The sequence below is a fragment of the Oncorhynchus mykiss genome, chromosome 25 (assembly GCF_057628025.1).
Source record: "Oncorhynchus mykiss isolate SJ-2025 chromosome 25, ASM5762802v1, whole genome shotgun sequence".
Taxonomy (NCBI): Eukaryota; Metazoa; Chordata; class Actinopteri; order Salmoniformes; family Salmonidae; genus Oncorhynchus; species Oncorhynchus mykiss.
In genome coordinates this window covers 89,192,501-89,220,181 of record NC_143046.1, presented here as the reverse complement: position 1 = coordinate 89,220,181, position 27,681 = coordinate 89,192,501, and the positions used below count along the sequence as shown (strand labels likewise).

Genomic DNA, 27,681 nt, shown 5'->3' with positions numbered 1-27,681 from the left:
CAACCCTCCAGATGAGAGAGAGTGTTGTCTGGCTGTAGTCAGTCAACCCTCCAGATGAGAGAGAGTGTTGTCTGGCTGTAGTCAGTCAACCCTCCAGATGAGAGAGAGTGTTGTCTGGCTGTAGTCAGTCAACCCTCCAGATGAGAGAGAGTGTTGTCTGGCTGTAGTCAGTCAACCCTCCAGATGAGAGAGAGAGAGACAGTGTTGTCTGGCTGTAGTCAGTCAACCCTCCAGATGAGAGAGAGTGTTGTCTGGCTGTAGTCAGTCATCCCTCCAGATGAGAGAGAGTGTTGTCTGGCTGTAGTCAGTCAACCCTCCAGATGAGAGAGAGTGTTGTCTGGCTGTAGTCAGTCAACCCTCCAGATGAGAGAGAGTGTTGTCTGGCTGTAGTCAGTCAACCCTCCAGATGAGAGAGAGAGAGACAGTGTTGTCTGGCTGTAGTCAGTCAACCCTCCAGATGAGAGAGAGTGTTGTCTGGCTGTAGTCAGTCAACCCTCCAGATGAGAGAGAGTGTTGTCTGGCTGTAGTCAGTCAACCCTCCAGATGAGAGAGAGACAGTGTTGTCTGGCTGTAGTCAGTCAACGCTCCAGATGAGAGAGAGTGTTGTCTGGCTGTAGTCAGTCAACCCTCCAGATGAGAGAGAGTGTTGTCTGGCTGTAGTCAGTCAACCCTCCAGATGAGAGACAGTGTTGTCTGGCTGTAGTCAGTCAACCCTCCAGATGAGAGAGAGAGAGACAGTGTTGTCTGGCTGTCGTCAGTCAAACCTCCAGATGAGAGAGAGTGTTGTCTGGCTGTAGTAAGTCAACCCTCCAGATGAAAGAGAGTGTTGTCTGGCTGTAGTCAGTCAACCCTCCAGATGAGAGAGAGTGTTGTCTGGCTGTAGTCAGTCAACCCTCCAGATGAGAGAGAGTGTTGTCTGGCTGTAGTCAGTCAACCCTCCAGATGAGAGAGAGTGTTGTCTGGCTGTAGTCAGTCAACCCTCCAGATGAGAGAGAGAGAGACAGTGTTGTCTGGCTGTAGTCAGTCAACCCTCCAGATGAGAGAGAGTGTTGTCTGGCTGTAGTCAGTCATCCCTCCAGATGAGAGAGAGTGTTGTCTGGCTGTAGTCAGTCAACCCTCCAGATGAGAGAGAGTGTTGTCTGGCTGTAGTCAGTCAACCCTCCAGATGAGAGAGAGTGTTGTCTGGCTGTAGTCAGTCAACCCTCCAGATGAGAGAGAGAGAGACAGTGTTGTCTGGCTGTAGTCAGTCAACCCTCCAGATGAGAGAGAGTGTTGTCTGGCTGTAGTCAGTCAACCCTCCAGATGAGAGAGAGTGTTGTCTGGCTGTAGTCAGTCAACCCTCCAGATGAGAGAGAGACAGTGTTGTCTGGCTGTAGTCAGTCAACGCTCCAGATGAGAGAGAGTGTTGTCTGGCTGTAGTCAGTCAACCCTCCAGATGAGAGAGAGTGTTGTCTGGCTGTAGTCAGTCAACCCTCCAGATGAGAGACAGTGTTGTCTGGCTGTAGTCAGTCAACCCTCCAGATGAGAGACAGTGTTGTCTGGCTGTAGTCAGTCAACCCTCCAGATGAGAGACAGTGTTGTCTGGCTGTAGTCAGTCAACCCTCCAGATGAGAGAGAGAGAGAGAGAGAGAGAGAGTGTTGTCTGGCTGTCGTCAGTCAGCCCTCCAGATGAGAGAGAGTGTTGTCTGGCTGTAGTCAGTCAACTCTCCAGATGAGAGAGAGAGAGACAGTGTTGTCTGGCTGTAGTCAGTCAACCCTCCAGATGAGAGAGAGAGAGACAGTGTTGTCTGGCTGTAGTCAGTCAACCCTCCAGATGAGACAGTGTTGTCTGGCTGTAGTCAGTCAACCCTCCAGATGAGAGAGAGTGTTGTCTGGCTGTAGTCAGTCAACCCTCCAGATGAGACAGTCGGCACAACGGTGTTTCACTACTTTCAGTGAGGAAGAGGAAGTCAGTCACAGAGTCCAGGCAAGGTGTCTTCTTGTTCCACTCGTGGCGTTTCTAGTTGAAGTGCGATCTGTTATTCCCTGATGATGTCTGGTTCCCCATCTTGTAGCCTGAACTAGGTGTCTCCAGAACAACGGTTACGCCCGGGTCGTGTTCATTAGGGGCACACAACAAATAGAAAATGTTGTTATAGTTTGTTTTTTTTGCAACAGAGAACCAAAACGAGCATTTCTGATTAGACGAGTCCTGGTAGTCCATTCCTGGTTCAGTCCGTTTGGTGCGTAACGAACACGGCCCATGATCCCCTCTCCCTCGTGGGTTTACTTGGCGTTGGGTCGGCCTTGTTTTGTCGGAGGCGGCGTCTTTCTGTCCCTGTCCTTGTGCTCAGACAGCCACTGGCAACAGATGTCCTGCATGACAGAGTCTCCGACGCCCTCCGCTGTCTGGAGGACTTCCTGAACCAGCGGCCCGGCCCTGGTTGTATCCAGCTTTACAGCTAGGAGATAGGCCGCTCGCAGTTTACTCACCTGCAGGTAGGCCTTAATCTACAGAGACAGATTACAGTCAGGTGTTAATCTACAGAGACAGATTACAGTCAGGTGTTAATCTACAGAGACAGATTACAGTCAGGTGTTAATCTACAGAGACAGATTACAGTCAGGTGTTAATCTACAGAGACAGATTACAGTCAGGTGTTAATCTACAGAGACAGATTACAGTCAGGTGTTAATCTACAGAGACAGAGACAGATTACAGTCAGGTGTTAATCTACAGAGAGGGTTGTAGAGAGAGAGAGAGAGAGAGAGTGAGGAGACATGGAGAAGGAAGACTAGACAGGAGATGGTGATGAGGAGGACAGGAGATGAGGAGGGTTGTAGAGAGAGAGAGAGAGAGTGAGGAGACATGGAGAAGGAAGACTAGACAGGAGATGGTGATGAGGAGGACAGGAGATGAGGAGGGTTGTAGAGAGAGAGGGAGAGAGTGAGGGGACATGGAGAAGGAAGACTAGACAGGAGATGAGGAGGGTTGTAGAGAGAGAGAGAGAGGAGACATGGAGAAGGAAGACTAGACAGGAGATGAGGAGGGTTGTAGAGAGAGAGAGTGAGGAGACATGGAGAAGGAAGACTAGACAGGAGATGGTGATGAGGAGGACAGGAGATGAGGAGGGTTGTAGAGAGAGAGAGAGAGAGAGTGAGGGGACATGGAGAAGGAAGACTAGACAGGAGATGAGGAGGGTTGTAGAGAGAGAGAGAGAGGAGACATGGAGAAGGAAGACTAGACAGGAGATGAGGAGGGTTGTAGAGAGAGAGAGAGTGAGGAGACATGGAGAAGGAAGACTAGACAGGAGATGGTGATGAGGAGGACAGGAGATGAGGAGGGTTGTAGAGAGAGAGAGAGTGAGGAGACATGGAGAAGGAAGACTAGACAGGAGATGGTGAAGAAAAGAGATGAGATGGTGAGGAAGAGGAGGACAGGAGAAAGGATATGATGAGGAGGGGAAGAGGAGATGAGCAGGGGAAGAGAGGAGAGAGTGAAGAGGACAGGAGATGAGGAGGGGAAGAGATGAGAGAATGAAGAGGAGGAGTACAGCAGAAAGGGAGATGAGGAAGAGGACAGGAAAGAGAGAGAGGGAGGAGAGGTGGTTACCTACCTTGTTCTCTGTGCTCTTTGTCTCCAGAATGAGACACTCCAACTCCTTGGCCTTCATCAAGACAAAACAAAACTTTATTAACACCCCATCTCAGACAGTAACAGTACGAGGAAGTCTGTGATTGGTACACTATTGGCTAACATGGGGTGGCAGGGTAGCCTAGTGGTTAGAGCGTTGGACTAGTAACCAAAAGGTTGCGAGTTCAAATCCCCGAGCTGACAAGGTACAAATCTGTCGTTCTGCCCCCTGAACAGGCAGTTTAACCCACTGTTCCTAGGGCCGTCATTGAAAATAAGAATTTGTTCTTAACTGACTTGCCGAGTTAAATAAAGGTTAAAAAAAATACATCTTACTGGCAGCTATAACGCTTTATAAGCCTTTATGTCTTACAATATAAGGGTTACAATATAAGGGACGTCAATCAACATTTCACAAATTGTTGTAGACTACTAAAGGACCTACTGAAAGGCTGTAAATGGTTGTGGTGTAAAGTACTGAAGTACAAATACTTTTAAAGTACTTTAAAGTACTACTGAAGTCATTTTTGGGGGTTTCTGAACTTTACTATTTATATGATTGACAACTTTTACTTTCACTATATTCCTAAAAAAACTATGCACTTTTTACTCCATACATTTTCCCCTGTCACCCAAAAGCACTCGTTACATTTTGAAATGTTTAGCAGGACAAGAAAATGGTCTAATTCACACACTTATCAAGAGAACATCCCTGGTCCTCCCTACTGCCTCTGATCTGGAGGACTCACTAAACAGAGAACATCCCTGGTCCTCCCTACTGCCTCTGATCTGGAGGACTCACTAAACAGAGAACATCCCTGGTCATCCCTACTGCCTCTGATCTGGAGGACTCACTAAACAGTGAACATCCCTGGTCATCCCTACTGCCTCTGATCTGGAGGACTCACTAAACAGAGAACATCCCTGGTCATCCCTACTGCCTCTGATCTGGTGGACTCACTAAACAGAGAACATCCCTGGTCATCCCTACTGCCTCTGATCTGGAGGACTCACTAAACAGAGAACATCCCTGGTCATCCCTACTGCCTCTGATCTGGTGGACTCACTAAACAGAGAACATCCCTGGTCGTCCCTACTGCCTCTGATCTGGAGGACTCACTAAACAGAGAACATCCCTGGTCATCCCTACTGCCTCTGATCTGGAGGACTCACTAAACAGAGAACATCCCTGGTCATCCCTACTGCCTCTGATCTGGTGGACTCACTAAACAGAGAACATCCCTGGTCATCCCTACTGCCTCTGATCTGGAGGACTCACTAAACAGAGAACATCCCTGGTCATCCCTACTGCCTCTGATCTGGAGGACTCACTGAACAGAGAACATCCCTGGTCATCCCTACTGCCTCTGATCTGGAGGACTCACTAAACAGAGAACATCCCTGGTCATCCCTACTGCCTCTGATCTGGAGGACTCACTAAACAGAGAACATCCCTGGTCCTCCCTACTGCCTCTGATCTGGTGGACTCACTAAACAGAGAACATCCCTGGTCATCCCTACTGCCTCTGATCTGGAGGACTCACTAAACAGAGAACATCCCTGGTCATCCCTACTGCCTCTGATCTGGAGGACTCACTAAACAGAGAACATCAATGGTCATCCCTACTGCCTCTGATCTGGAGGACTCACTAAACAGAGAACATCCCTGGTCATTCCTACTGCCTCTGATCTGGTGGACTCACTTACCAGAGAACATCCCTGGTCTTCCCTACTGCCTCTGATCTGGAGGACTCACTAAACAGAGAACATCCCTGGTCTTCCCTACTGCCTCTGATCTGGAGGACTCCCTAAACAGAGAACATCCCTGGTCATCCCTACTGCCTCTGATCTGGAGGACTCACTAAACAGAGAACATCCCTGGTCATCCCTACTGCCTCTGATCTGGAGGACTCACTAAACAGAGAACATCCCTGGTCATCTCTACTGCCTCTGATCTAGAGGACTCACTAAACAGAGAACATCCCTGGTCCTCCCTACTGCCTCTGATCTGGAGGACTCACTAAACAGAGAACATCCCTGGTCATCCCTACTGCCTCTGATCTGGAGGACTCACTAAACAGAGAACATCCCTGGTCATCCCTACTGCCTCTGATCTGGAGGACTCACTAAACACAAATACTTCATTTGTAAATTATGTCTGAGTGTTGGAGTGGGCCCCTGGCTATCTGTAAATTATGTCTGACAGTTGGAGTGTGCCCCTGGCTATCTGTAAATGATGTCTGAGTGTTGGGAGTGTGCCCCTGGCTATCTGTAAATTATGTCTGACAGTTGGAGTGTGCCCCTGGCTATCTGTAAATTATGTCTGAGTGTTGGGAGTGTGCCCCTGGCTATCTATAAATTATGTCTGAGTGTTGGGAGTGTGCCCCTGGCTATCTGTAAATTATGTCTGACAGTTGGAGTGTGCCCCTGGCTATCTGTAAATGATGTCTGAGTGTTGGGAGTGTGCCCCTGGCTATCTGTAAATTATGTCTGAGTGTTGGGAGTGTGCCCCTGGCTATCTGTAAATTATGTCTGACAGTTGGAGTGTGCCCCTGGCTATCTGTAAATTATGTCTGAGTGTTGGAGTGTGCCCCTGGCTATCTGTAAATTATGTCTGAGTGTTGGGAGTGTGCCCCTGACTATCTGTAAATTATGTCTGACAGTTGGAGTGTGCCCCTGGCTATCTGTAAATGATGTCTGAGTGTTGGGAGTGTGCCCCTGGCTATCTGTAAATTATGTCTGAGTGTTGGGAGTGAGCCCCTGGCTATCTGTAAATTATGTCTGAGTGTTGGGAGTGTGCCCCTGGCTATCTGTAAATGATGTCTGAGTGTTGGAGTGTGCCCCTGGCTATCTGTAAATTATGTCTCAGTGTTGGGAGTGTGCCCCTGGCTATCTGTAAATGATGTCTGAGTGTTGGAGTGTTCCCCTGGCTATCTGTAAAGGATGTCTGAGTGTTGGAGTGTTCCCCTGGCTATCTGTAAAGGATGTCTGAGTGTTGGAGTGTTCCCCTGGCTATCTGTAAAGGATGTCTGAGTGTTGGAGTGTTCCCCTGGCTATCTGTAAATTATGTCTGAGTGTTGGAGTGTTCCCCTGGCTATCTGTAAATAATGTATGAGTGTTGGGAGTGTGCCCCTGGCTATCTATAAATTATGTCTGAGTGTTGGGAGTGTGCCCCTGGCTATCTGTAAATTATGTCTGACAGTTGGAGTGTGCCCCTGGCTATCTGTAAATGATGTCTGAGTGTTGGGAGTGTGCCCCTGGCTATCTGTAAATTATGTCTGACAGTTGGAGTGTGCCCCTGGCTATCTGTAAATTATGTCTGAGTGTTGGAGTGTGCCCCTGGCTATCTGTAAATTATGTCTGAGTGTTGGGAGTGTGCCCCTGGCTATCTGTAAATTATATCTGACAGTTGGAGTGTGCCCCTGGCTATCTGTAAATTATGTCTGAGTGTTGGGAGTGTGCCCCTGGCTATCTGTAAATTATGTCTGAGTGTTGGGAGTGTGCCCCTGGCTATCTGTAAATTATGTTTGACAGTTGGAGTGTGCCCCTGGCTATCTGTAAATTATGTCTGAGTGTTGGAGTGTGCCCCTGGCTATCTGTAAATTATGTCTGAGTGTTGGGAGTGTGCCCCTGGCTATCTGTAAATTATGTCTGAGTGTTGGAGTGTGCCCCTGGCTATCTGTAAATTATGTCTGAGTGTTGGGAGTGTGCCCCTGGCTATCTGTAAATTATGTCTGAGTGTTGGAGTGTTCCCCTGGCTATCTGTAAAGGATGTCTGAGTGTTGGAGTGTTCCCCTGGCTATCTGTAAAGGATGTCTGAGTGTTGGAGTGTTCCCCTGGCTATCTGTAAAGGATGTCTGAGTGTTGGAGTGTTCCCCTGGCTATCTGTAAATAATGTCTGAGTGTTGGAGTGTTCCCCTGGCTATCTGTAAATTATGTCTGAGTGTTGGAGTGGGCCCCTGGCTATCTGTAAATTATGTCTGACAGTTGGAGTGTGCCCCTGGCTATCTGTAAATGATGTCTGAGTGTTGGGAGTGTGCCCCTGGCTATCTGTAAATTATGTCTGACAGTTGGAGTGTGCCCCTGGCTATCTGTAAATTATGTCTGAGTGTTGGGAGTGTGCCCCTGGCTATCTGTAAATTATGTCTGACAGTTGGAGTGTGCCCCTGGCTATCTGTAAATGATGTCTGAGTGTTGGGAGTGTGCCCCTGGCTATCTGTAAATTATGTCTGAGTGTTGGGAGTGTGCCCCTGGCTATCTGTAAATTATGTCTGACAGTTGGAGTGTGCCCCTGGCTATCTGTAAATTATGTCTGAGTGTTGGAGTGTGCCCCTGGCTATCTGTAAATTATGTCTGAGTGTTGGGAGTGTGCCCCTGACTATCTGTAAATTATGTCTGACAGTTGGAGTGTGCCCCTGGCTATCTGTAAATGATGTCTGAGTGTTGGGAGTGTGCCCCTGGCTATCTGTAAATTATGTCTGAGCTATGGGAGTGAGCCCCTGGCTATTTCCACTGGGATTCTCTGCCTCTAACCCTATTACAGGGGCTGAGTCACTGGCTTTACTGGGGCTCTCTCATGCCGTCCCTGGAGGAGGTGCGTCACCTGAGTGGGTTGAGTCACTGATGTGGTCATCCTGTCTGGGTTGGCGCCCCCCCCCCCCCCCCCCTTAAGTTGTGCCGTGGCGGAGGTCTTTGTGGGCTATACTCAGCCTTGTCTCAGGATGGTAAGTTGGTGGTTGAAGATATCCCTCTAGTGGTGTGGGGGCTGTGCTTTGGCAAAGTGGGTGGGGTTATATCCTTCCTGTTTGGCCCTGTCCGGGGGTGTCCTCGGAGTGGGCCACAGTGTCTCCTGACCCCTCCTGTCTCAGCCTCCAGTATTTATGCTGCAGTAGTTTATGTGTCGGGGGGCTGGGGTCAGTTTGTTATATCTGGAGTACTTCTCCTGTCCTATTCGGTGTCCTGTGTGAATCTAAGTGTGCGTTCTCTAATTCTCTCCTTCTCTCTTTCTCTCTCTCGGAGGACCTGAGCCCTAGGACCATGCCCCAGGACTACCTGACATGATGACTCCTTGCTGTCCCCAGTCCACCTGGCTGTGCTGCTGCTCCAGTTTCAACTGTTCTGCCTTATTATTATTCGACCATGCTGATCATTTATGAACATTTGAACATCTTGGCCATGTTCTGTTATAATCTCCACCCGGCACAGCCAGAAGAGGACTGGCCATCCCACATATGCTCTCTCTAATTCTCTCTTTCTTTCTCTCTCTCGGAGGACCTGAGCCCTAGGACCATGCCCCAGGAATACCTGACATGATGACTCCTTGCTGTCCCCAGTCCACCTGACTGTGCTGCTGCTCCAGTTTCAACTATTCTGCCTTATTATTATTCGACCATGCTGGTCATTTATGAACATTTGAACATCTTGACCATGTTTTGTTATAATCTCCACCCGGCACAGCCAGAAGAGGACTGGCCACCCCACATAGCCTGGTTCCTCTCTAGGTTTCTTCCTAGGTTTTGGCCTTTCTAGGGAGTTTTTCCTAGCCACCGTGCTTCTTCACCTGCATTGCTTGCTGTTTGGGGTTTTAGGCTGGGTTTCTGTACAGCACTTTGAGATATCAGCTGATGTACGAAGGGCTATATAAAATAAATTTGATTGATTTTGATTGATCTGTAAATTATGTCTGACAGTTGGAGTGTGCCCCTGGCTATCTGTAAATTATGTCTGAGTGTTGGAGTGTGCCCCTGGCTATCTGTAAATTATGTCTGAGTGTTGGGAGTGTGCCCCTGGCTATCTGTAAATGATGTCTGAGTGTTGGAGTGTGCCCCTGGCTATCTGTAAATTATGTCTCAGTGTTGGGAGTGTGCCCCTGGCTATCTGTAAATGATGTCTGAGTGTTGGAGTGTTCCCCTGGCTATCTGTAAAGGATGTCTGAGTGTTGGAGTGTTCCCCTGGCTATCTGTAAAGGATGTCTGAGTGTTGGAGTGTTCCCCTGGCTATCTGTAAAGGATGTCTGAGTGTTGGAGTGTTCCCCTGGCTATCTGTAAATTATGTCTGAGTGTTGGAGTGTTCCCCTGGCTATCTGTAAATAATGTATGAGTGTTGGGAGTGTGCCCCTGGCTATCTATAAATTATGTCTGAGTGTTGGGAGTGTGCCCCTGGCTATCTGTAAATTATGTCTGACAGTTGGAGTGTGCCCCTGGCTATCTGTAAATGATGTCTGAGTGTTGGGAGTGTGCCCCTGGCTATCTGTAAATTATGTCTGACAGTTGGAGTGTGCCCCTGGCTATCTGTAAATTATGTCTGAGTGTTGGAGTGTGCCCCTGGCTATCTGTAAATTATGTCTGAGTGTTGGGAGTGTGCCCCTGGCTATCTGTAAATTATGTCTGACAGTTGGAGTGTGCCCCTGGCTATCTGTAAATGATGTCTGAGTGTTGGGAGTGTGCCCCTGGCTATCTGTAAATTATGTCTGAGTGTTGGGAGTGTGCCCCTGGCTATCTGTAAATTATGTCTGACAGTTGGAGTGTGCCCCTGGCTATCTGTAAATTATGTCTGAGTGTTGGAGTGTGCCCCTGGCTATCTGTAAATTATGTCTGAGTGTTGGGAGTGTGCCCCTGGCTATCTGTAAATTATGTCTGAGTGTTGGAGTGTGCCCCTGGCTATCTGTAAATTATGTCTGAGTGTTGGGAGTGTGCCCCTGGCTATCTGTAAATTATGTCTGAGTGTTGGAGTGTTCCCCTGGCTATCTGTAAAGGATGTCTGAGTGTTGGAGTGTTCCCCTGGCTATCTGTAAAGGATGTCTGTGTTGGAGTGTTCCCCTGGCTATCTGTAAAGGATGTCTGAGTGTTGGAGTGTTCCCCTGGCTATCTGTAAATAATGTCTGAGTGTTGGAGTGTTCCCCTGGCTATCTGTAAATTATGTCTGAGTGTTGGAGTGTTCCCCTGGCTATCTGTAAATAATGTCTGAGTGTTGGAGTGGGCCCCTGGCTATCTGTAAATAATGTCTGAGTGTTGGAGTGGGCCCCTGGCTATCTGTTAATGATGTCTGAGTGTTGGAGTGGGCCCCTGGCTATCTGTTAATGATGTCTGAGTGTTGGAGTGTTCCCCTGGCTATCTGTTAATGATGTCTGAGTATTGGAGTGTTCCCCTGGCTATCTGTAAATGATGTCTGAGTGTTGGGAGTGTGCCCCTGGCTATTATGTTACTGGGTGACGTTTACTCAAGTAGTATTTTACTGGGTGACTTTTACTCAAGTAGTATGTTACTGGGTGACTTTTACTCAAGTACTATGTTACTGGGTGACTTTTACTCAAGTAGTATGTTACTGGGTGACTTTTACTCAAGTAGTATTTTACTGGGTGACTTTTACTCAAGTAGTATGTTACTGGGTGACTTTTACTAAAGTAGTATGTTACTGGGTGACTTTTACTCAAATAGTATGTTACTGGGTGACTTTTACTCAAGTATGTCTGAGTGTTGAATTATGTCTGAGTGTTGGGAGTGTGCCCCTGGCTATCTGTAAATTATGTCTGAGTGTTGGAGTGTGCCCCTGGCTATCTGTAAATTATGTCTGAGTGTTGGGAGTGTGCCCCTGGCTATCTGTAAATTATGTCTGAGTGTTGGAGTGTTCCCCTGGCTATCTGTAAAGGATGTCTGAGTGTTGGAGTGTTCCCCTGGCTATCTGTAAAGGATGTCTGTGTTGGAGTGTTCCCCTGGCTATCTGTAAAGGATGTCTGTGTTGGAGTGTTCCCCTGGCTATCTGTAAAGGATGTCTGAGTGTTGGAGTGTTCCCCTGGCTATCTGTAAATAATGTCTGAGTGTTGGAGTGTTCCCCTGGCTATCTGTAAATTATGTCTGAGTGTTGGAGTGTTCCCCTGGCTATCTGTAAATAATGTCTGAGTGTTGGAGTGGGCCCCTGGCTATCTGTAAATAATGTCTGAGTGTTGGAGTGGGCCCCTGGCTATCTGTTAATGATGTCTGAGTGTTGGAGTGGGCCCCTGGCTATCTGTTAATGATGTCTGAGTGTTGGAGTGTTCCCCTGGCTATCTGTTAATGATGTCTGAGTATTGGAGTGTTCCCCTGGCTATCTGTAAATGATGTCTGAGTGTTGGGAGTGTGCCCCTGGCTATTATGTTACTGGGTGACGTTTACTCAAGTAGTATTTTACTGGGTGACTTTTACTCAAGTAGTATGTTACTGGGTGACTTTTACTCAAGTACTATGTTACTGGGTGACTTTTACTCAAGTAGTATGTTACTGGGTGACTTTTACTCAAGTAGTATTTTACTGGGTGACTTTTACTCAAGTAGTATGTTACTGGGTGACTTTTACTAAAGTAGTATGTTACTGGGTGACTTTTACTCAAATAGTATGTTACTGGGTGACTTTTACTCAAGTATGTCTGAGTGTTGAATTATGTCTGAGTGTTGGGAGTGTGCCCCTGGCTATCTGTAAATTATGTCTGAGTGTTGGAGTGTGCCCCTGGCTATCTGTAAATTATGTCTGAGTGTTGGGAGTGTGCCCCTGGCTATCTGTAAATTATGTCTGAGTGTTGGAGTGTTCCCCTGGCTATCTGTAAAGGATGTCTGAGTGTTGGAGTGTTCCCCTGGCTATCTGTAAAGGATGTCTGTGTTGGAGTGTTCCCCTGGCTATCTGTAAAGGATGTCTGAGTGTTGGAGTGTTCCCCTGGCTATCTGTAAATAATGTCTGAGTGTTGGAGTGTTCCCCTGGCTATCTGTAAATTATGTCTGAGTGTTGGAGTGTTCCCCTGGCTATCTGTAAATAATGTCTGAGTGTTGGAGTGGGCCCCTGGCTATCTGTAAATAATGTCTGAGTGTTGGAGTGGGCCCCTGGCTATCTGTTAATGATGTCTGAGTGTTGGAGTGGGCCCCTGGCTATCTGTTAATGATGTCTGAGTGTTGGAGTGTTCCCCTGGCTATCTGTTAATGATGTCTGAGTATTGGAGTGTTCCCCTGGCTATCTGTAAATGATGTCTGAGTGTTGGGAGTGTGCCCCTGGCTATTATGTTACTGGGTGACGTTTACTCAAGTAGTATTTTACTGGGTGACTTTTACTCAAGTAGTATGTTACTGGGTGACTTTTACTCAAGTACTATGTTACTGGGTGACTTTTACTCAAGTAGTATGTTACTGGGTGACTTTTACTCAAGTAGTATTTTACTGGGTGACTTTTACTCAAGTAGTATGTTACTGGGTGACTTTTACTAAAGTAGTATGTTACTGGGTGACTTTTACTCAAATAGTATGTTACTGGGTGACGTTTACTCAAGTATTATGTTACTGGGTGACGTTTACTCAAGTAGTATTTTACTGGGTGACTTTTACTCAAGTAGTATGTTACTGGGTGACTTTTACTCAAGTAGTATGTTACTGGGTGACTTTTACTCAAGTAGTATGTTACTGGGTGACTTTTACTTGAGTGCCTTTATATTAAAGTATCTTTACTTTTACTCAAGTATGACAATTTTCCCCCACCACTGGTAAATGGTTAACTGATTGATTTGAAAGAGATTGTGGGGCCCCTTATCTGTTACTCACGTCTGTGGGGCCCCTTATCTGTAACTCACATCTGTGGGGGGCCCCTTATCTCTGTAACTCACATCTGTGGGGCCCCTTATCTCTGTAACTCACGTCTGTGGGGCCCCTTATCTCTGTAACTCACGTCTGTGGGGCCCCTTATCTGTGTAACTCACGTCTGTGGGGCCCCTTATCTGTGTAACTCACGTCTGTGGGGCCCCTTATCTCTGTAACTCACGTCTGTGGGGCCCCTTGTCTCTGTAACTCACGTCTGTGGGGCCCCTTATCTCTGTAACTCACGTCTGTTGGGCCCCTTATCTCTGTAACTCACGTCTGTGGGGCCCCTTATCTGTAACTCACATCTGTGGGGCCCCTTATCTCTGTAACTCACGTCTGTGGGGCCCCTTATCTGTGTAACTCACGTCTGTGGGGCCCCTTATCTGTGTAACTCACGTCTGTGGGGCCCTTTATCTGTTACTCACGTCTGTGGGGCCCCTTATCTGTGTAACTCACGTCTGTGGGGCCCCTTATCTCTGTAACTCACGTCTGTGGGGCCCTTATCTGTGTAACTCACGTCTGTGGGGCCCCTTATCTGTGTAACTCACGTCTGTGGGGCCCCTTATCTGTAACTCACATCTGTGGGGGGCCCCTTATCTCTGTAACTCACATCTGTGGGGCCCCTTATCTCTGTAACTCACGTCTGTGGGGCCCCTTATCTCTGTAACTCACGTCTGTGGGGCCCCTTATCTGTGTAACTCACGTCTGTGGGGCCCCTTATCTCTGTAACTCACGTCTGTGGGGCCCCTTGTCTCTGTAACTCACGTCTGTGGGGCCCCTTATCTGTGTAACTCACGTCTGTGGGGCCCCTTATCTGTAACTCACATCTGTGGGGCCCTTTATCTGTGTAACTCACGTCTGTGGGGCCCCTGATCTCTGTAACTCACGTCTGTGGGGCCCCTTATCTGTAACTCACGTCTGTGGGGCCCCTTATCTCTGTAACTCACGTCTGTGGGGCCCCTTATCTGTGTAACTCACGTCTGTGGGGCCCCTTATCTGTGTAACTCACGTCTGTGGGGCCCTTTATCTGTTACTCACGTCTGTGGGGCCCCTTATCTCAGTAACTCACGTCTGTGGGGCCCCTTATCTGTGTAACTCACGTCTGTGGGGCCCCTTATCTCTGTAACTCACGTCTGTGGGGCCCTTATCTGTGTAACTCACGTCTGTGGGGCCCCTTATCTGTGTAACTCACGTCTGTGGGGCCCCTTATCTGTTACTCACGTCTGTGGGGCCCCTTATCTCAGTAACTCACGTCTGTGGGGCCCCTTATCTGTGTAACTCACGTCTGTGGGGCCCCTTATCTGTTACTCACGTCTGTGGGGCCCCTTATCTGTTACTCACGTCTGTGGGGCCCCTTATCTGTGTAACTCACGTCTGTGGGGCCCCTTATCTGTAACTCACGTCTGTGGGGCCCCTTATCTGTGTAACTCACGTCTGTGGGGCCCCTTATCTGTAACTCACGTCTGTGGGGCCCCTAATCTGTGTAACTCACGTCTGTGGGGCCCCTTATCTCTCTAACTCACGTCTGTGGAGCCCCTTATCTCAGTAACTCACGTCTGTGGGGCCCCTTATCTCTGTAACTCACGTCTGTGGGGCCCCTTATCTCTGTAACTCACGTCTGTGGGGCCCTTATCTGCGATGGAGACGCAGCTGAGTATGATGACATCACAGTCGTTCTTGGTGGCGGTGCCCGACTCGCCCACGCACTTCAGCAGCTGGCGCACGGCCCGGTACTGACGCTGGCGCACAAGCCTCTGGCCCGCACGCACGTATACCGTCAAGGCTTCCAGCTGGAAGTCCTAAGAGGAAGAGGAAGAGGAAAAAAACTGTGTTTCATGTTTTATTAACAAATAAATCATGTACACAACCGTGCAAAAGTTTTGGGGTCACTTAGAAATGTCCTTGTTTTTGAAAGAAAAGCACGTTTCTTGGTCCATTAAAATAACATCAAATTGATCAGAAATACAGTGTAGACATTGTTAATGTTGTAAATGACTATTGTAGCTGGAAATGGCAGATTTTTTTATGGAATATCTACATAGGTGTAGAGAGGCCCATTATCAGCAGCCATCACTCCTGTGTTCCAATGGCACGTTGTGTTAGCTAATCCAAGTTTATCATTTTAAAAGGCTAATTGATCATTAGAAAACCCTTTTGCGTGGTCTAGGGCACTGCATCGCAGCGCTAGCTGTGCCACCAGAGACTGGGTTCGCGCCCAGGCTCTGTCGCAGCCGGCCGTGACTGCGAGGTCCGTGGGGCGACGCACAATTGGCCCGGCGTCGTCCGGGTTAGGGAGCGGTTGGCCGGTAGGGATGTCCTTGTCTCATCGCGCACCAGCGACTCCTGTGGCGGGCCGGGCGCAGTGCGCGCTAACCAAGGTTGCCAGGTGCACGGTGTAGCCTCCGACACATTGGTGTGGCTGGCTTCCGGGTTGGATGGCACTGTATTAAGAAGCAGTGCGGCTTGGTTGGGTTGTGTATCGGAGGACGCATGACTTTCGACCTTCGTCTCTCCCGAGCCCGTACGGGAGTTGTAGCGATGAGACAAGATAGTAGCTACTAATAATTGGATACTACGAAATTGGGGTGAAAAAGGGGGTAAAATTTTATTATAAATAAATTAAATAAAAACTTTTGCAATTGTGTTAGCACGGCTGAAAACTGTTGTGCTGATTTAAGAATAAATAAAACTGGCCTTCTTTAAACTAGTTGAGTATCTCTGGAGCATCAGTATTTGTGGGTTCGATTACAGGCTCAAAAGGGCCAGAAACAAATACCTTTTTTTCTGAAACTCGTCAGTCTATTCTTGTTCTGAGTAAATGAAGGCTTTTCCATGCGAGAAATTGCCAAGAAACTGAAGATCTCGTACAACACGATGACCTACTCCCTTCACAGAACAACGCAAACCAATATTTACATTTCTCCCAACAGACATCGTCACGGAGATGGACGGATATAACTTCCTAGACCACGATGTGACAGCACAGACATTCTCCCAACATGGCGTCAGCTTGTCACATGACCACAGTGTTATGTAATAAGGTTTATTGTGCATCTCCAACACAGACGAGACATTTCTGGGTACATTAACATGCCTTCTGTCAGGATGGGAGTAAGTCCTGTGTTTATGTTTTAGGTTGTAGGAGCAGCAGGTACGAAGATTTTCATTTATCTGCTGACCAATGTTTCTCCTCAGTTTCTTCCTTTAGTTTCTGTTTCCTGTTTCTTTCCCTTATTATTTAGGTTCTGACCTATCAGGTAGAGTTTCAATCCACCGTTAACGGTAACTTGGCAACCAACTTTGGTGCAGCGGGTTTTTCTCTCGCCATGCTAGGTGCCTTCGGGTTCATCCAGATTATGTTGAAGCGAATTGAATTCGATTTCAGTCGCTTGTAAGTACTTAAAGAAATCGGTATTTGAATAATCCAAATGTTTATTGTAATTGATCGAATGACAGTACATATGTATTGTAGTGAACATGTTCAGAATGTATGATGCCACTTTGGAACCAGGAATGAACTGTTTTAAACTCATTCTAGTCGAGTCGTCAGTTACTTGGTCCTCTTGTTTGTCTAAACTCATTCTAGTAGACTCGTCAGTTACTTGGTCCTCTTGTTTGTCTAAACTCATTCTAGTAGACTCGTCAGTTACTTGGTCCTCTTGTTTGTCTAAACTCATTCTAGTCGAGTCGTCAGTTACTTGGTCCTCTTGTTTGTCTAAACTCATTCTAGTCGAGTCGTCAGTTACTTGGTCCTCTTGTTTGTCTAAACTCATTCTAGTCGAGTCGACAGTTACTTGGTCCTCTTGTTTGTCTAAACTCATTCTAGTCGAGTCGACAGTTACTTGGTCCTCTTGTTTGTTTAAACTCATTCTGGTCGAGTCGTCAGTTACTTGGTCCTCTGTGTTTCGGTCTCTATATCTAGTATTTGCCATAACAGGTAGTTGCCAACATAACGTTTCAGTTATTTCTTGACTTTAAAGTCGAGGTATTTTCTATTTAAGAGGAATATTTGAGTAAAGTAAGGAAAATCCAGACGTATCCACCTGACCTACCTCCTGGTCACTATACCGGAAATCAGTGTGAATACTGTCTCTTACCTGTATGACTCGGTATGCGATACCAAACCCCTCTTCGATGTTCTTTCCTCCCAACATCACCTGCAATGTAAATGCAATGACACAATGTCAGATGTCGCCCCATATTATTCAGTATCGGTTAACGACATCAATACGATCTGTTAATAGCACAAGTACTTAAGACACTACCATTCTGTTTTATGGCCCAAGTGACACGCTATACTCCCTGTCTAGTGCACTAACGCCCCGCATAGTGCCCTAACGTCCCGCCTAGTGCCCTAACGCCACGCCTAGTGCCCTAACTCCCCCGTCTAGTGCCCTAACTCTCCGTCTAGTGCCCTAACTCTCCGTCTAGTGCCCTAACGCCCCGTCTAGTGCCCTAACGCCCCGTCTAGTGCCCTAACGCCCCGTCTAGTGCCCTAACGCCCCGTCTAGTGCCCTAACGCCACGCCTAGTGCCCTAACTCCCCCGTCTAGTGCCCTAACTCTCCATCTAGTGCCCTAACTCCCCTGTCTAGTGCCCTAACTCCCCCGTCTAGTGCCCTAACTCCCCGTCTAGTGCCCTAACGCCCCGCCTAGTGCCCTAACGCACCATCTAGTGCCCTAACTTCCCGTCTAGTGCACTATTCCCTATCTTTGAGAAGCTTTGCGGGGGGCAGGCTCACCTTGCAGGCTACATCGATCTTCATAGCGCTGGGGCCGAACAGAGTGGGAGGAGTGCTGGAGGAGGCAGAGGGGGTGAGGGCGGAGCTGGAAGTTTCACAGTGATGCAGGAACCGAGTCACCTCCAGCTGGAGCTCTATCGTGTTCATGTGTCTGGTTCAGGAAAACAAAAGGGGGAAATGTCACGTGATCGCAGCCTCACTAAAGCCTCACTGCTCAGGAGAGATGGCTGCACTACGCAATTAAATCAGTTCAGGTCACACATGCTTACTTTACAAGCCCTTAACCAACAAGGCAGTTCAAGAAATAGAGTTAAGAACATATTTAGTAAATAAACTAAAGAAAAAAAATATTATAAAAAACAAACAATAAAATAACAATGACAAGGCTATATATATACAGGGGTACCGAGTCAATGTGAGGGGGTACAGGTTAGAATAGAGATGGCTGCACTATGTAATGGTTCCAGTTATGGCCACGGGAATGACAGATGGCTGCACTATGTAATGGTTCCAGTTATGGCCACGGGAAGGACAGATGGCTGCACTATGTAATGGTTCCAGTTATGGCCACGGGAAGGACAGATGGCTGCACTATGTAATGGTTCCAGTTATGGCCACGGGAAGGACAGATGGCTGCACTATGTAATGGTTCCAGTTATGGTCACGGGAAGGACAGATGGCTGCACTATGTAATGGTTCCAGTTATGGCCACGGGAAGGACAGATGGCTGCACTATTTAATGGTTCCAGTTATGGTCACGGGAATCCCAGATGGCTGCACTATGTAATGGTTCCAGTTATGGCCACGGGAAGGACAGATGGCTGCACTATGTAATGGTTCCAGTTATGGCCACGGGAAGGACAGATGGCTGCACTATGTAATGGTTCCAGTTATGGCCACGGGAAGGACAGATGGCTGCACTATGTAATGGTTCCAGTTATGGCCACGGGAAGGACAGATGGCTGCACTATTTAATGGTTCCAGTTATGGCCACGGGAAGGACAGATGGCTGCACTATGTAATGGTTCCAGTTATGGCCACGGGAAGGACAGATGGCTGCACTATGTAATGGTTCCAGTTATGGTCACGGGAAGGACAGATGGCTGCACTATGTAATGGTTCCAGTTATGGCCACGGGAAGGACAGATGGCTGCACTATGTAATGGTTCCAGTTATGGCCACGGGAAGGACAGATGGCTGCACTATGTAATGGTTCCAGTTATGGCCACGGGAAGGACAGATGGCTGCACTATGTAATGGTTCCAGTTATGGCCACGGGAAGGACAGATGGCTGCACTATGTAATGGTTCCAGTTATGGCCACGGGAAGGACAGATGGCTGCACTATGTAATGGTTCCAGTTATGGCCACGGGAAGGACAGATGGCTGCACTATGTAATGGTTCCAGTTATGGCCACGGGAAGGACAGATGGCTGCACTATGTAATGGTTCCAGTTATGGCCACGGGAAGGACAGATGGCTGCACTATGTAATGGTTCCAGTTATGGCCACGGGAAGGACAGATGGCTGCACTATGTAATGGTTCCAGTTATGGCCACGGGAAGGACAGATGGCTGCACTATGTAATGGTTCCAGTTATGGCCACGGGAAGGACAGATGGCTGCACTATGTAATGGTTCCAGTTATGGTCACGGGAAGGACAGATGGCTGCACTATGTAATGGTTCCAGTTATGGTCACGGGAAGGACAGATGGCTGCACTATGTAATGGTTCCAGTTATGGTCACGGGAAGGACAGATGGCTGCACTATGCAATGGTTCCAGTTATGGCCACGGGAAGGACAGATGGCTGCACTATGTAATGGTTCCAGTTATGGCCACGGGAAGGACAGATGGCTGCACTATGTAATGGTTCCAGTTATGGCCACGGGAAGGACAGATGGCTGCACTATGTAATGGTTCCAGTTATGGCCACGGGAAGGACAGATGGCTGCACTATGTAATGGTTCCAGTTATGGCCACGGGAAGGACAGATGGCTGCACTATGTAATGGTTCCAGTTATGGCCACGGGAAGGACAGATGGCTGCACTATGTAATGGTTCCAGTTATGGCCACGGGAAGGATAGATGGCTGCACTATGTAATGGTTCCAGTTATGGCCACAGGAAGGACAGATGGCTGCACTATGTAATGGTTCCAGTTATGGCCACGGGAAGGACAGATGGCTGCACTATGTAATGGTTCCAGTTATGGCCACGGGAAGGACAGATGGCTGCACTATGTAATGGTTCCAGTTATGGCCACGGGAAGGACAGATGGCTGCACTATGTAATGGTTCCAGTTATGGCCACGGGAAGGACAGATGGCTGCACTATGTAATGGTTCCAGTTATGGCCACGGGAAGGACAGATGGCTGCACTATGTAATGGTTCCAGTTATGGCCACGGGAAGGAGAGATGGCTGCACTATGTAATGGTTCCAGTTATGGCCACGGGAAGGACAGATGGCTGCACTATGTAATGGTTCCAGTTATGGCCACGGGAAGGACAGATGGCTGCAGCATCTTGTCTTTGTGGAACTGAGGAAGTCACCACCACCTGGATATATACATGAGGTAAAAAGGTACATTTCCTGAAGAAAATGTGTATGCTTGCTTCAGCCGTCTAAACGTTTTAATAGTTAAGTCTCTGCCTCCCTCTTAGCCTCCGGCCCCTCTAGGCTCCGGCCCCTCTAGGCTCCGGCCCCTCTAGGCTCACCTGGACACATCACTAGAAGACATCTTCTTTCTGAAGGAGTTAGAGGTGCTCTTCTTCCTGTTAGTGCTGTTGGTACGTGTTCCCTGTTGCTCCTGAAGGTAGGTTCTGAGGTGCTCCTTGGCCCGAACCAGCCATCTCCGCTGGTCTCCCAGCTGTACGTAGGACACGACACCGTGGGTGAAGAACCGGATACACGTCATGGCCGCTCGTACGTGGTCCTGACAGGAGGGAGGAGAGGGTTATTCTGTTTCTAATCAGATTCAGATCTTATTATCTTATAGAGGGGCTCCACTGCTACTTAGTTCTTTATTCTAGAGAGGGGGGTGGTGGGGGATTGGAGGAGAGGAGAGGGGGTGGTAGGGAGGGAGGAGAGGGGGTGGTGGGGGAGGAGAGGAGAGGAGGGGTGGTGGGAGGAGTGGAGGAGAGGAGGGGTGGGGTGGTGGGAGGGAGGAGAGGGGGGTGGTGGGGGAGTAGAGGGGTGGTGGGGGAGGAGAGGGGTGGTGGGGGAGTGGAGGAGAGGAGAGGGGGTGGTGGGAGGGAGGAGGGGGGGTGGTGGGAGAGGAGAGGGGGTGGTGGGGGATTGGAGGAGAGGAGAGGGGGTGGTGGGAGGGAGAAGAGGAGAGGGGGTGGTGGGAGGGAGAAGAGGAGAGGGGGGTGGTGGGAGGAGTGGAGGAGAGGAGGGGTGGTGGGAGGAGTGGAGGAGAGGAGGGGTGGTGGGAGGAGTAGAGGAGGGGTGGTGGGAGGAGTAGAGGAGAGGAGAGGAGGGGTGGTGGGAGGAGTAGAGGAGGGGTGGTGGGAGGAGTGGAGTAGAGGAGGGGTGGTGGGAGGAGTAGAGGAGGGGTGGTGGGAGGAGTAGAGGAGGGGTGGTGGGAGGAGTAGAGGAGGGGTGGTGGGAGGAGTAGAGGAGGGGTGGTGGGAGGAGTAGAGGAGGGGTGGTGGGAGGAGTAGAGGAGGGGTGGTGGGAGGAGTAGAGGAGGGGTGGTGGGAGGAGTAGAGGAGGGGTGGTGGGAGGAGTAGAGGAGGGGTGGTGGGAGGAGTACAGACTAACCATCATGAACTGCTGTAGCTGGTATAGTGTGTGGAAGTGTCCCCGTCGCTGCAGCAGTTGACAGGAGGAGAGGAGGTATCGGCTACAGACCTCCAGGCCTGGATCTAGGGTCTCCAGTAACCCCTGCAGCATCCCCAGACGACCCCTCTCCAGACTAGGCTGCAATACGCCCTCCAGGAACACCTCCTCTGGACATTCCTGGAGGGCCATGGAGGGAGGGACAACTGTTGAACTCATGTCCCCTTGGTTTCTAATATCTATAATTAGGTTTAATAGGGTTCTAATAGGTTTCTAATATCTATAAATAGGTTTAATAGGGTTCTAATAGGTTTCTAATATCTATAAATAGGTTTAATATGGTTCTAATAGGTTTCTAATATCTATAAATAGGTTTAATAGGTTTCTAATATATATAAATTGTTTGAGTATACAGTTCCAGGACAATCGATGCTATCCGGCTCGAAGGACCATAACTCCTTATTTATTTTAATCAGGCAGATCACTTAAATAATTCTTATTTACCATGACAACCTGGCTCCACCTTAATACAAATCCTCAACAACAACAACAAATAAAGTAGCATTGACCTTGAAGTTCACAGTAATGAGATAAGATCTCCGTGACCATTAATAACCTTGACCACTAATCTCTGACCTTACTGAGCAGGTGTTGCAGGTCGTCCATCATGTTGTCATGTCTCATGAGGAAGCTGACCAGGGCCAAATCATGACTTCCAAACCCTGATTATTAACCCCTGAACCCTTCATGACCCCTAAACCTTGACCCCCTAACCTCTGACCTTGCTGAGCAGGTGTTGCCGGGTGTCCATCATGTTGTCATGTCTCATGAGGAAGCTGACCAGGGACAAATCATTACTTCTAACCCCTGATTATTAACCCCTAAACCTTGACCCCCTAACCTCTGACCCCTGACCTTGCTGAGTAGGTGCTGCAGGGCGTCCTTCATGTTGTCGTGTCTCATCAGGAAGGAGACCAGGGCCAGGTGAGTCCCGTAGCTGGACAGGTAGTACAAACTCTCTTGATATAGGCTGTTGCCCTGACCCTGAACCCCCTCTGGCCAGTCCACTGATCCTCCAGGCTCACAAAGAGCTTCCTCAAGCTCCCTCAGAGACCACAGGATGTCCTCGCTGAAAGACTGATACACAGAGCGAGAGACAGAGAGAAAGCGAAAGAGAGGGAGAAAGAGACGTAGAGGGAGACAGAGAGAAAGCGAAAGAGAGGGAGAAAGAGACGTAGAGGGAGACAGAGACGGAGAGGGAGACAGAGACGGCGTGAGAGATAGAGAGCGAGACACAAATAAACAAACACACACACACACACACTGTGAATGATGGTACAATAACAGAAAACGAGGGCGGTTGGTTGCATAACCTAGTTGATCTGCAGTGTTACATAATATCTCTTTATATCCAGATCAACCGGTTTCTATTTATTTTAGTTTATCTATTTAACTAGGCAAGTCAGTTAAGAACAAATTCTTATTGACAATGATGGCCTAGGAACAGTGGGTTAACTGCCTTGTTCAGGGGCAGAACGACAGATTTGTACCATGTCGGGGATTCGATATAGCAACCTTTCGGTTACTAGTCCAACGCTCTCACCTGCTATACTGAACGAAAATGTAACAACAAAAATAAACGCAACACAAAACAATTTCAAAGATTTTACCGAGTTACAATTCATATGAGGAAATCAAGTCAATTAAAATAAATTCATGAGACCCTAATCTATGGATTTCACATGACTGGGATTACAGATATACTATGTCGGTCTCAGAGCTTGGGGTGTGGATCAGAAAGCCAGTCAGTATCTGGTGTGACCACTATTAGCCTCATGCAGTGGGACACATCTCCTTCTCATAGAGTTGATCAGGCTGTTGATTGTGGCCTGTGGAATGTTGTCCCCACTCCTCTTCAATGGCTGTGTGAAGTTGCTGGATATTGGCAGGAACTGGAACACACTGTTATACACGTCGATCCAGAGCATCCCAAACATGCTCAATGGGTGACATGTCTGGTGAGTATGCAGGCCAGGAAAGAACTGGGACATTTTCAGCTTCCAGGAATTGTGTACAGATCTTTGCGACATGGGGCCGTGCATTATCATGCTGAAACATTAAGTGATGGTGGTGGATGAATGGCACAATAATGGGCCTCAGGATCTCGTCATGGTATCTCTGTGCATTCAAAATATGTTCGTTGTCTGTAGCTTAGGCCTGCCCATACCATAACCTCACCGCCACCATGGGGCACTCTGTTCACAACATTGACATCAGCAAACCACTCGTCCCCACGACGCCATACACAAGGTCTTGTGGTTGTGATGCCGGTTGGACGTACTGCCAAATTCTCTAAAACAACGTTGGAAGCAGCTTGTGGTAGAGAAATTAACATTACATTTTCTGCCAACAGCTCTGGTGAACATTCCTACAGTCAGCATGGCAACTGCACGCTTCCTCAAAACTTGAGACATCTGTGGCATTGTGTTGTGTGACAAAACTGCATATTTTAGAGTGAACTTATATTGTCCCCCAGCACAAGGTGCACCTGTGTAATGATTGTGCTGTTTAAATCAGCTTCACCATCACCTGTCAGGTGGATGGATCATCTTGGCCCAGGATAAATGGGTGCCTCTGGTCAACAGTAGTGTTCTATATAGGGAATAGGGCCCTGGTCAACAGTAGTGTTCTATATAGGGAATAGGGCCCTGGTCAACAGTAGTGTTCTATATAGGGAATAGGGCCCTGGTAAACAGTAGTGTTCTATATAGGGAATAGGGCCCTGGTCAACAGTAGTGTTCTATATAGGGAATAGGGCCCTGGTCAACAGTAGTGTTCTATATAGGGAATAGGGCCCTGGTCAACAGTAGTGTTTTATATAGGGTCTGGTCAACAGTAGTGTTCTATATAGGGAATAGGGCTCTGGTCAACAGTAGTGTTCTATATAGGGAATAGGGTCCTGGTCAACAGTAGTGTTCTATATAGGGAATAGGGCTCTGGTCAACAGTAGTGTACTATATAGGGAATAGGGCGCCATTTGGGACATAACCACTTTAATGGTCTCCTTTTCAGACGGCTGAGCAGAGCAGGACGACCTTTTGGCAGAGAACACTCAGGTCATGTCCTAAATCGTACCCTACACAGTGCAGTACGTTTGACCAGGGCCCATAGTGCACTACCTAGGGAATAGGTTTCTATTGGGGACAAAGACACATCGTTAAACCACTGGCAACAGTGAAGACTGGAGCTCTTTGTTGTGAGATCAGAACAGTAAACAACACCATCGTTTGGCATGAGTGGTTCACAGTACAACTGAGTCCGGTAGGTACTGGGTACAGGGAACCAAGGTAACAAAACATCAAGATCACCAGTGTTGCAATACAGTCTATACTATAAATACAGTCTATATCAATACAGTCTATACTATAAATACAGTCTATATCAATACAGTCTATATCAATACAGTCTATATCAATACAGTCTACACTATAAATACAGTCTATATCAATACAGTCTATATCAATACAGTCTATACTATAAATACAGTCTATATCAATACAGTCTATACTATAAATGCAGTCTATACTATAAATACAGTCTATATCAATACAGTCTATATCAATACAGTCTATATCAATACAGTCTATATCAATACAGTCTATATCAATACAGTCTATATCAATACAGTCTATACTATAAATACAGTCTATATCAATACAGTCTACACTATAAATGCAGTCTATACTATAAATACAGTCTATATCAATACAGTCTATATCAATACAGTCTATATCAATATAGTCTATACTATAAATACAGTCTATATCAATACAGTCTATACTATAAATACAGTCTATATCAATACAGTCTATATCAATACAGTCTATATCAATACAGTCTATATCAATATAGTCTATACTATAAATACAGTCTATATCAATACAGTCTACACTATAAATACAGTCTATATCAATACAGTCTACACTATAAATGCAGTCTATACTATAAATACAGTCTATATCAATACAGTCTATATCAATACAGTCTATATCAATACAGTCTATATCAATATAGTCTATCAATACAGTCTATACTATAAATACAGTCTATATCAATACAGTCTATATCAATACAGTCTATACTATAAATACAGTCTATATCAATACAGTCTACACTATAAATACAGTCTATATCAATACAGTCTATATCAATACAGTCTATATCAATACAGTCTATATCAATATAGTCTATACTAGAGATTAGGTCTAATGTGGGAACGTTAAGACCTAAGACTAGGTCTAATGTGGGAACGTTAAGATTAGGTCTAATGTGGGAACGTTAAGACTAGGTCTAATGTAGGAACGTTAAGATTAGGTCTAATGTGGGAACGTTAAGATTAGGTCTAATGTGGGAACGTTAAGACTAGCTCTACTGTGGGAACGTTAAGACTAGGTCTACTGTGGGAACGTTAAGACTAGGTCTAATGTGGGAACGTTAAGACTTGGTCTAATGTGGGAACGTTAAGACTAGGTCTAATGTGGGAACGTTAAGACTAGGTCTAATGTAGGAACGTTAAGATCTAAGACTAGGTCTACTGTGGGAACGTTAAGACTGGGTCTAATGTGGGAACATTAAGACTAGGTCTACTGTGGGAACGTTAAGCTTAGGTCTAATGTGGGAACGTTAAGACTAGGTCTATGTGGGAATGTTAAGACCTAAGACTAGGTCTACTGTGGGAACGTTAAGACTAGGTCTAATGTGGGAACGTTAAGACTAGGTCTAATGTGGGAACGTTAAGACTAGGTCTAATGTGGGAATGTTAAGACTAGGTCTAATGTGGGAACGTTAAGACTAGGTCTACTGTGGGAACGTTAAGACTAGGTCTAATGTGGGAACGTTAAGACTTGGTCTAATGTGGGAACGTTAAGACTAGGTCTAATGTGGGAACGTTAAGACTAGGTCTAATGTAGGAACGTTAAGATCTAAGACTAGGTCTACTGTGGGAACGTTAAGACTGGGTCTAATGTGGGAACATTAAGACTAGGTCTACTGTGGGAACGTTAAGACCTAAGACTAGGTCTAATGTGGGAACGTTAAGACTAGGTCTAATGTGGGAACGTTAAGATCTAAAACTAGGTCTAATGTGGGAATGTTAAGACTAGGTCTAATGTGGGAACGTTAAGATCTAAGACTAGGTCTAATGTGGGAACGTTAAGACTAGGTCTAATGTCGAAACGTTAAGACCTAAGACTAGGTCTACTGTGGGAACGTTAAGACTAGGTCTAATGTGGGAACGTTAAGACTAGGTCTAATGTGGGAACGTTAAGACTAGGTCTAATGTGGGAACGTTAAGACCTAAGACTAGGTCTACTGTGGGAACGTTAATACTTTTTCCACAGTGATAACAGTAAACACCACTGTGTGCCCAACAGTTACATAACTGGTTGAAAATAAGACACGGAAACCTCACTGCGAGGGCACAGCGAGGGCACATCAAGGCCACATCGAAGGCACAGTGAGGGCACAGAGGGCACAGCGAGGGCACATCGAGGGCACAGCGAGGGCACATCGAGGGCACAGCGAGGGCACAGCGAGGGCACAGCGAGGGCACAGCGAGGGCACATCGAGGGCACAGCGAGGGCACAGCGAGGGCACATCGAGGGCACAGCGAGGGCACATCGAGGGCACAGCGAGGGCACTGCGAGGGCACAGCGAGGGCACATCAAGGCCACATCGAAGGCACATCGAGGGCACAGCGAGGGCACAGCGAGGGCACAGCGAGGGCACATCAAGGCCACATCGAAGGCACAGTGAGGGCACAGCGAGGGCACAGCGAGGGCACAGCGAGGGCACAGCGAGGGCACAGCGAGGGCACTGCGAGGGCACAGCGAGGGCACAGCGAGGGCACAGCGAGGGCACTGCGAGGGCACAGCGAGGGCACAGCGAGGGCACAGC

At 47.6% G+C, this 27,681-nt stretch overlaps 1 protein-coding gene across 2 annotated transcripts in view; it reads right to left on the bottom strand.

Moving 5' to 3' along the window:
* Positions 1–2,138: 2,138 nt before the first annotated feature.
* zfyve26 (zinc finger, FYVE domain containing 26) overlaps positions 2,139–27,681 on the bottom strand; it is a 112,412-nt gene continuing 86,869 nt past the window's right edge. For both annotated transcript variants that reach the window (XM_090221387.1, XM_090221389.1), the window contains exons 36-43: positions 22,642–22,863; positions 21,709–21,906; positions 20,661–20,878; positions 17,946–18,096; positions 17,303–17,362; positions 14,822–15,004; positions 3,597–3,647; positions 2,139–2,490 (exon numbers count right to left, since the gene is read on the bottom strand). In XM_090221387.1, the coding sequence (XP_090077513.1) occupies positions 2,266–2,490; positions 3,597–3,647; positions 14,822–15,004; positions 17,303–17,362; positions 17,946–18,096; positions 20,661–20,878; positions 21,709–21,906; positions 22,642–22,863 (1,308 nt within the window). In that variant the 3' untranslated portion in view covers positions 2,139–2,265. The remainder of the gene's footprint in view (positions 2,491–3,596; positions 3,648–14,821; positions 15,005–17,302; positions 17,363–17,945; positions 18,097–20,660; positions 20,879–21,708; positions 21,907–22,641; positions 22,864–27,681) is intronic.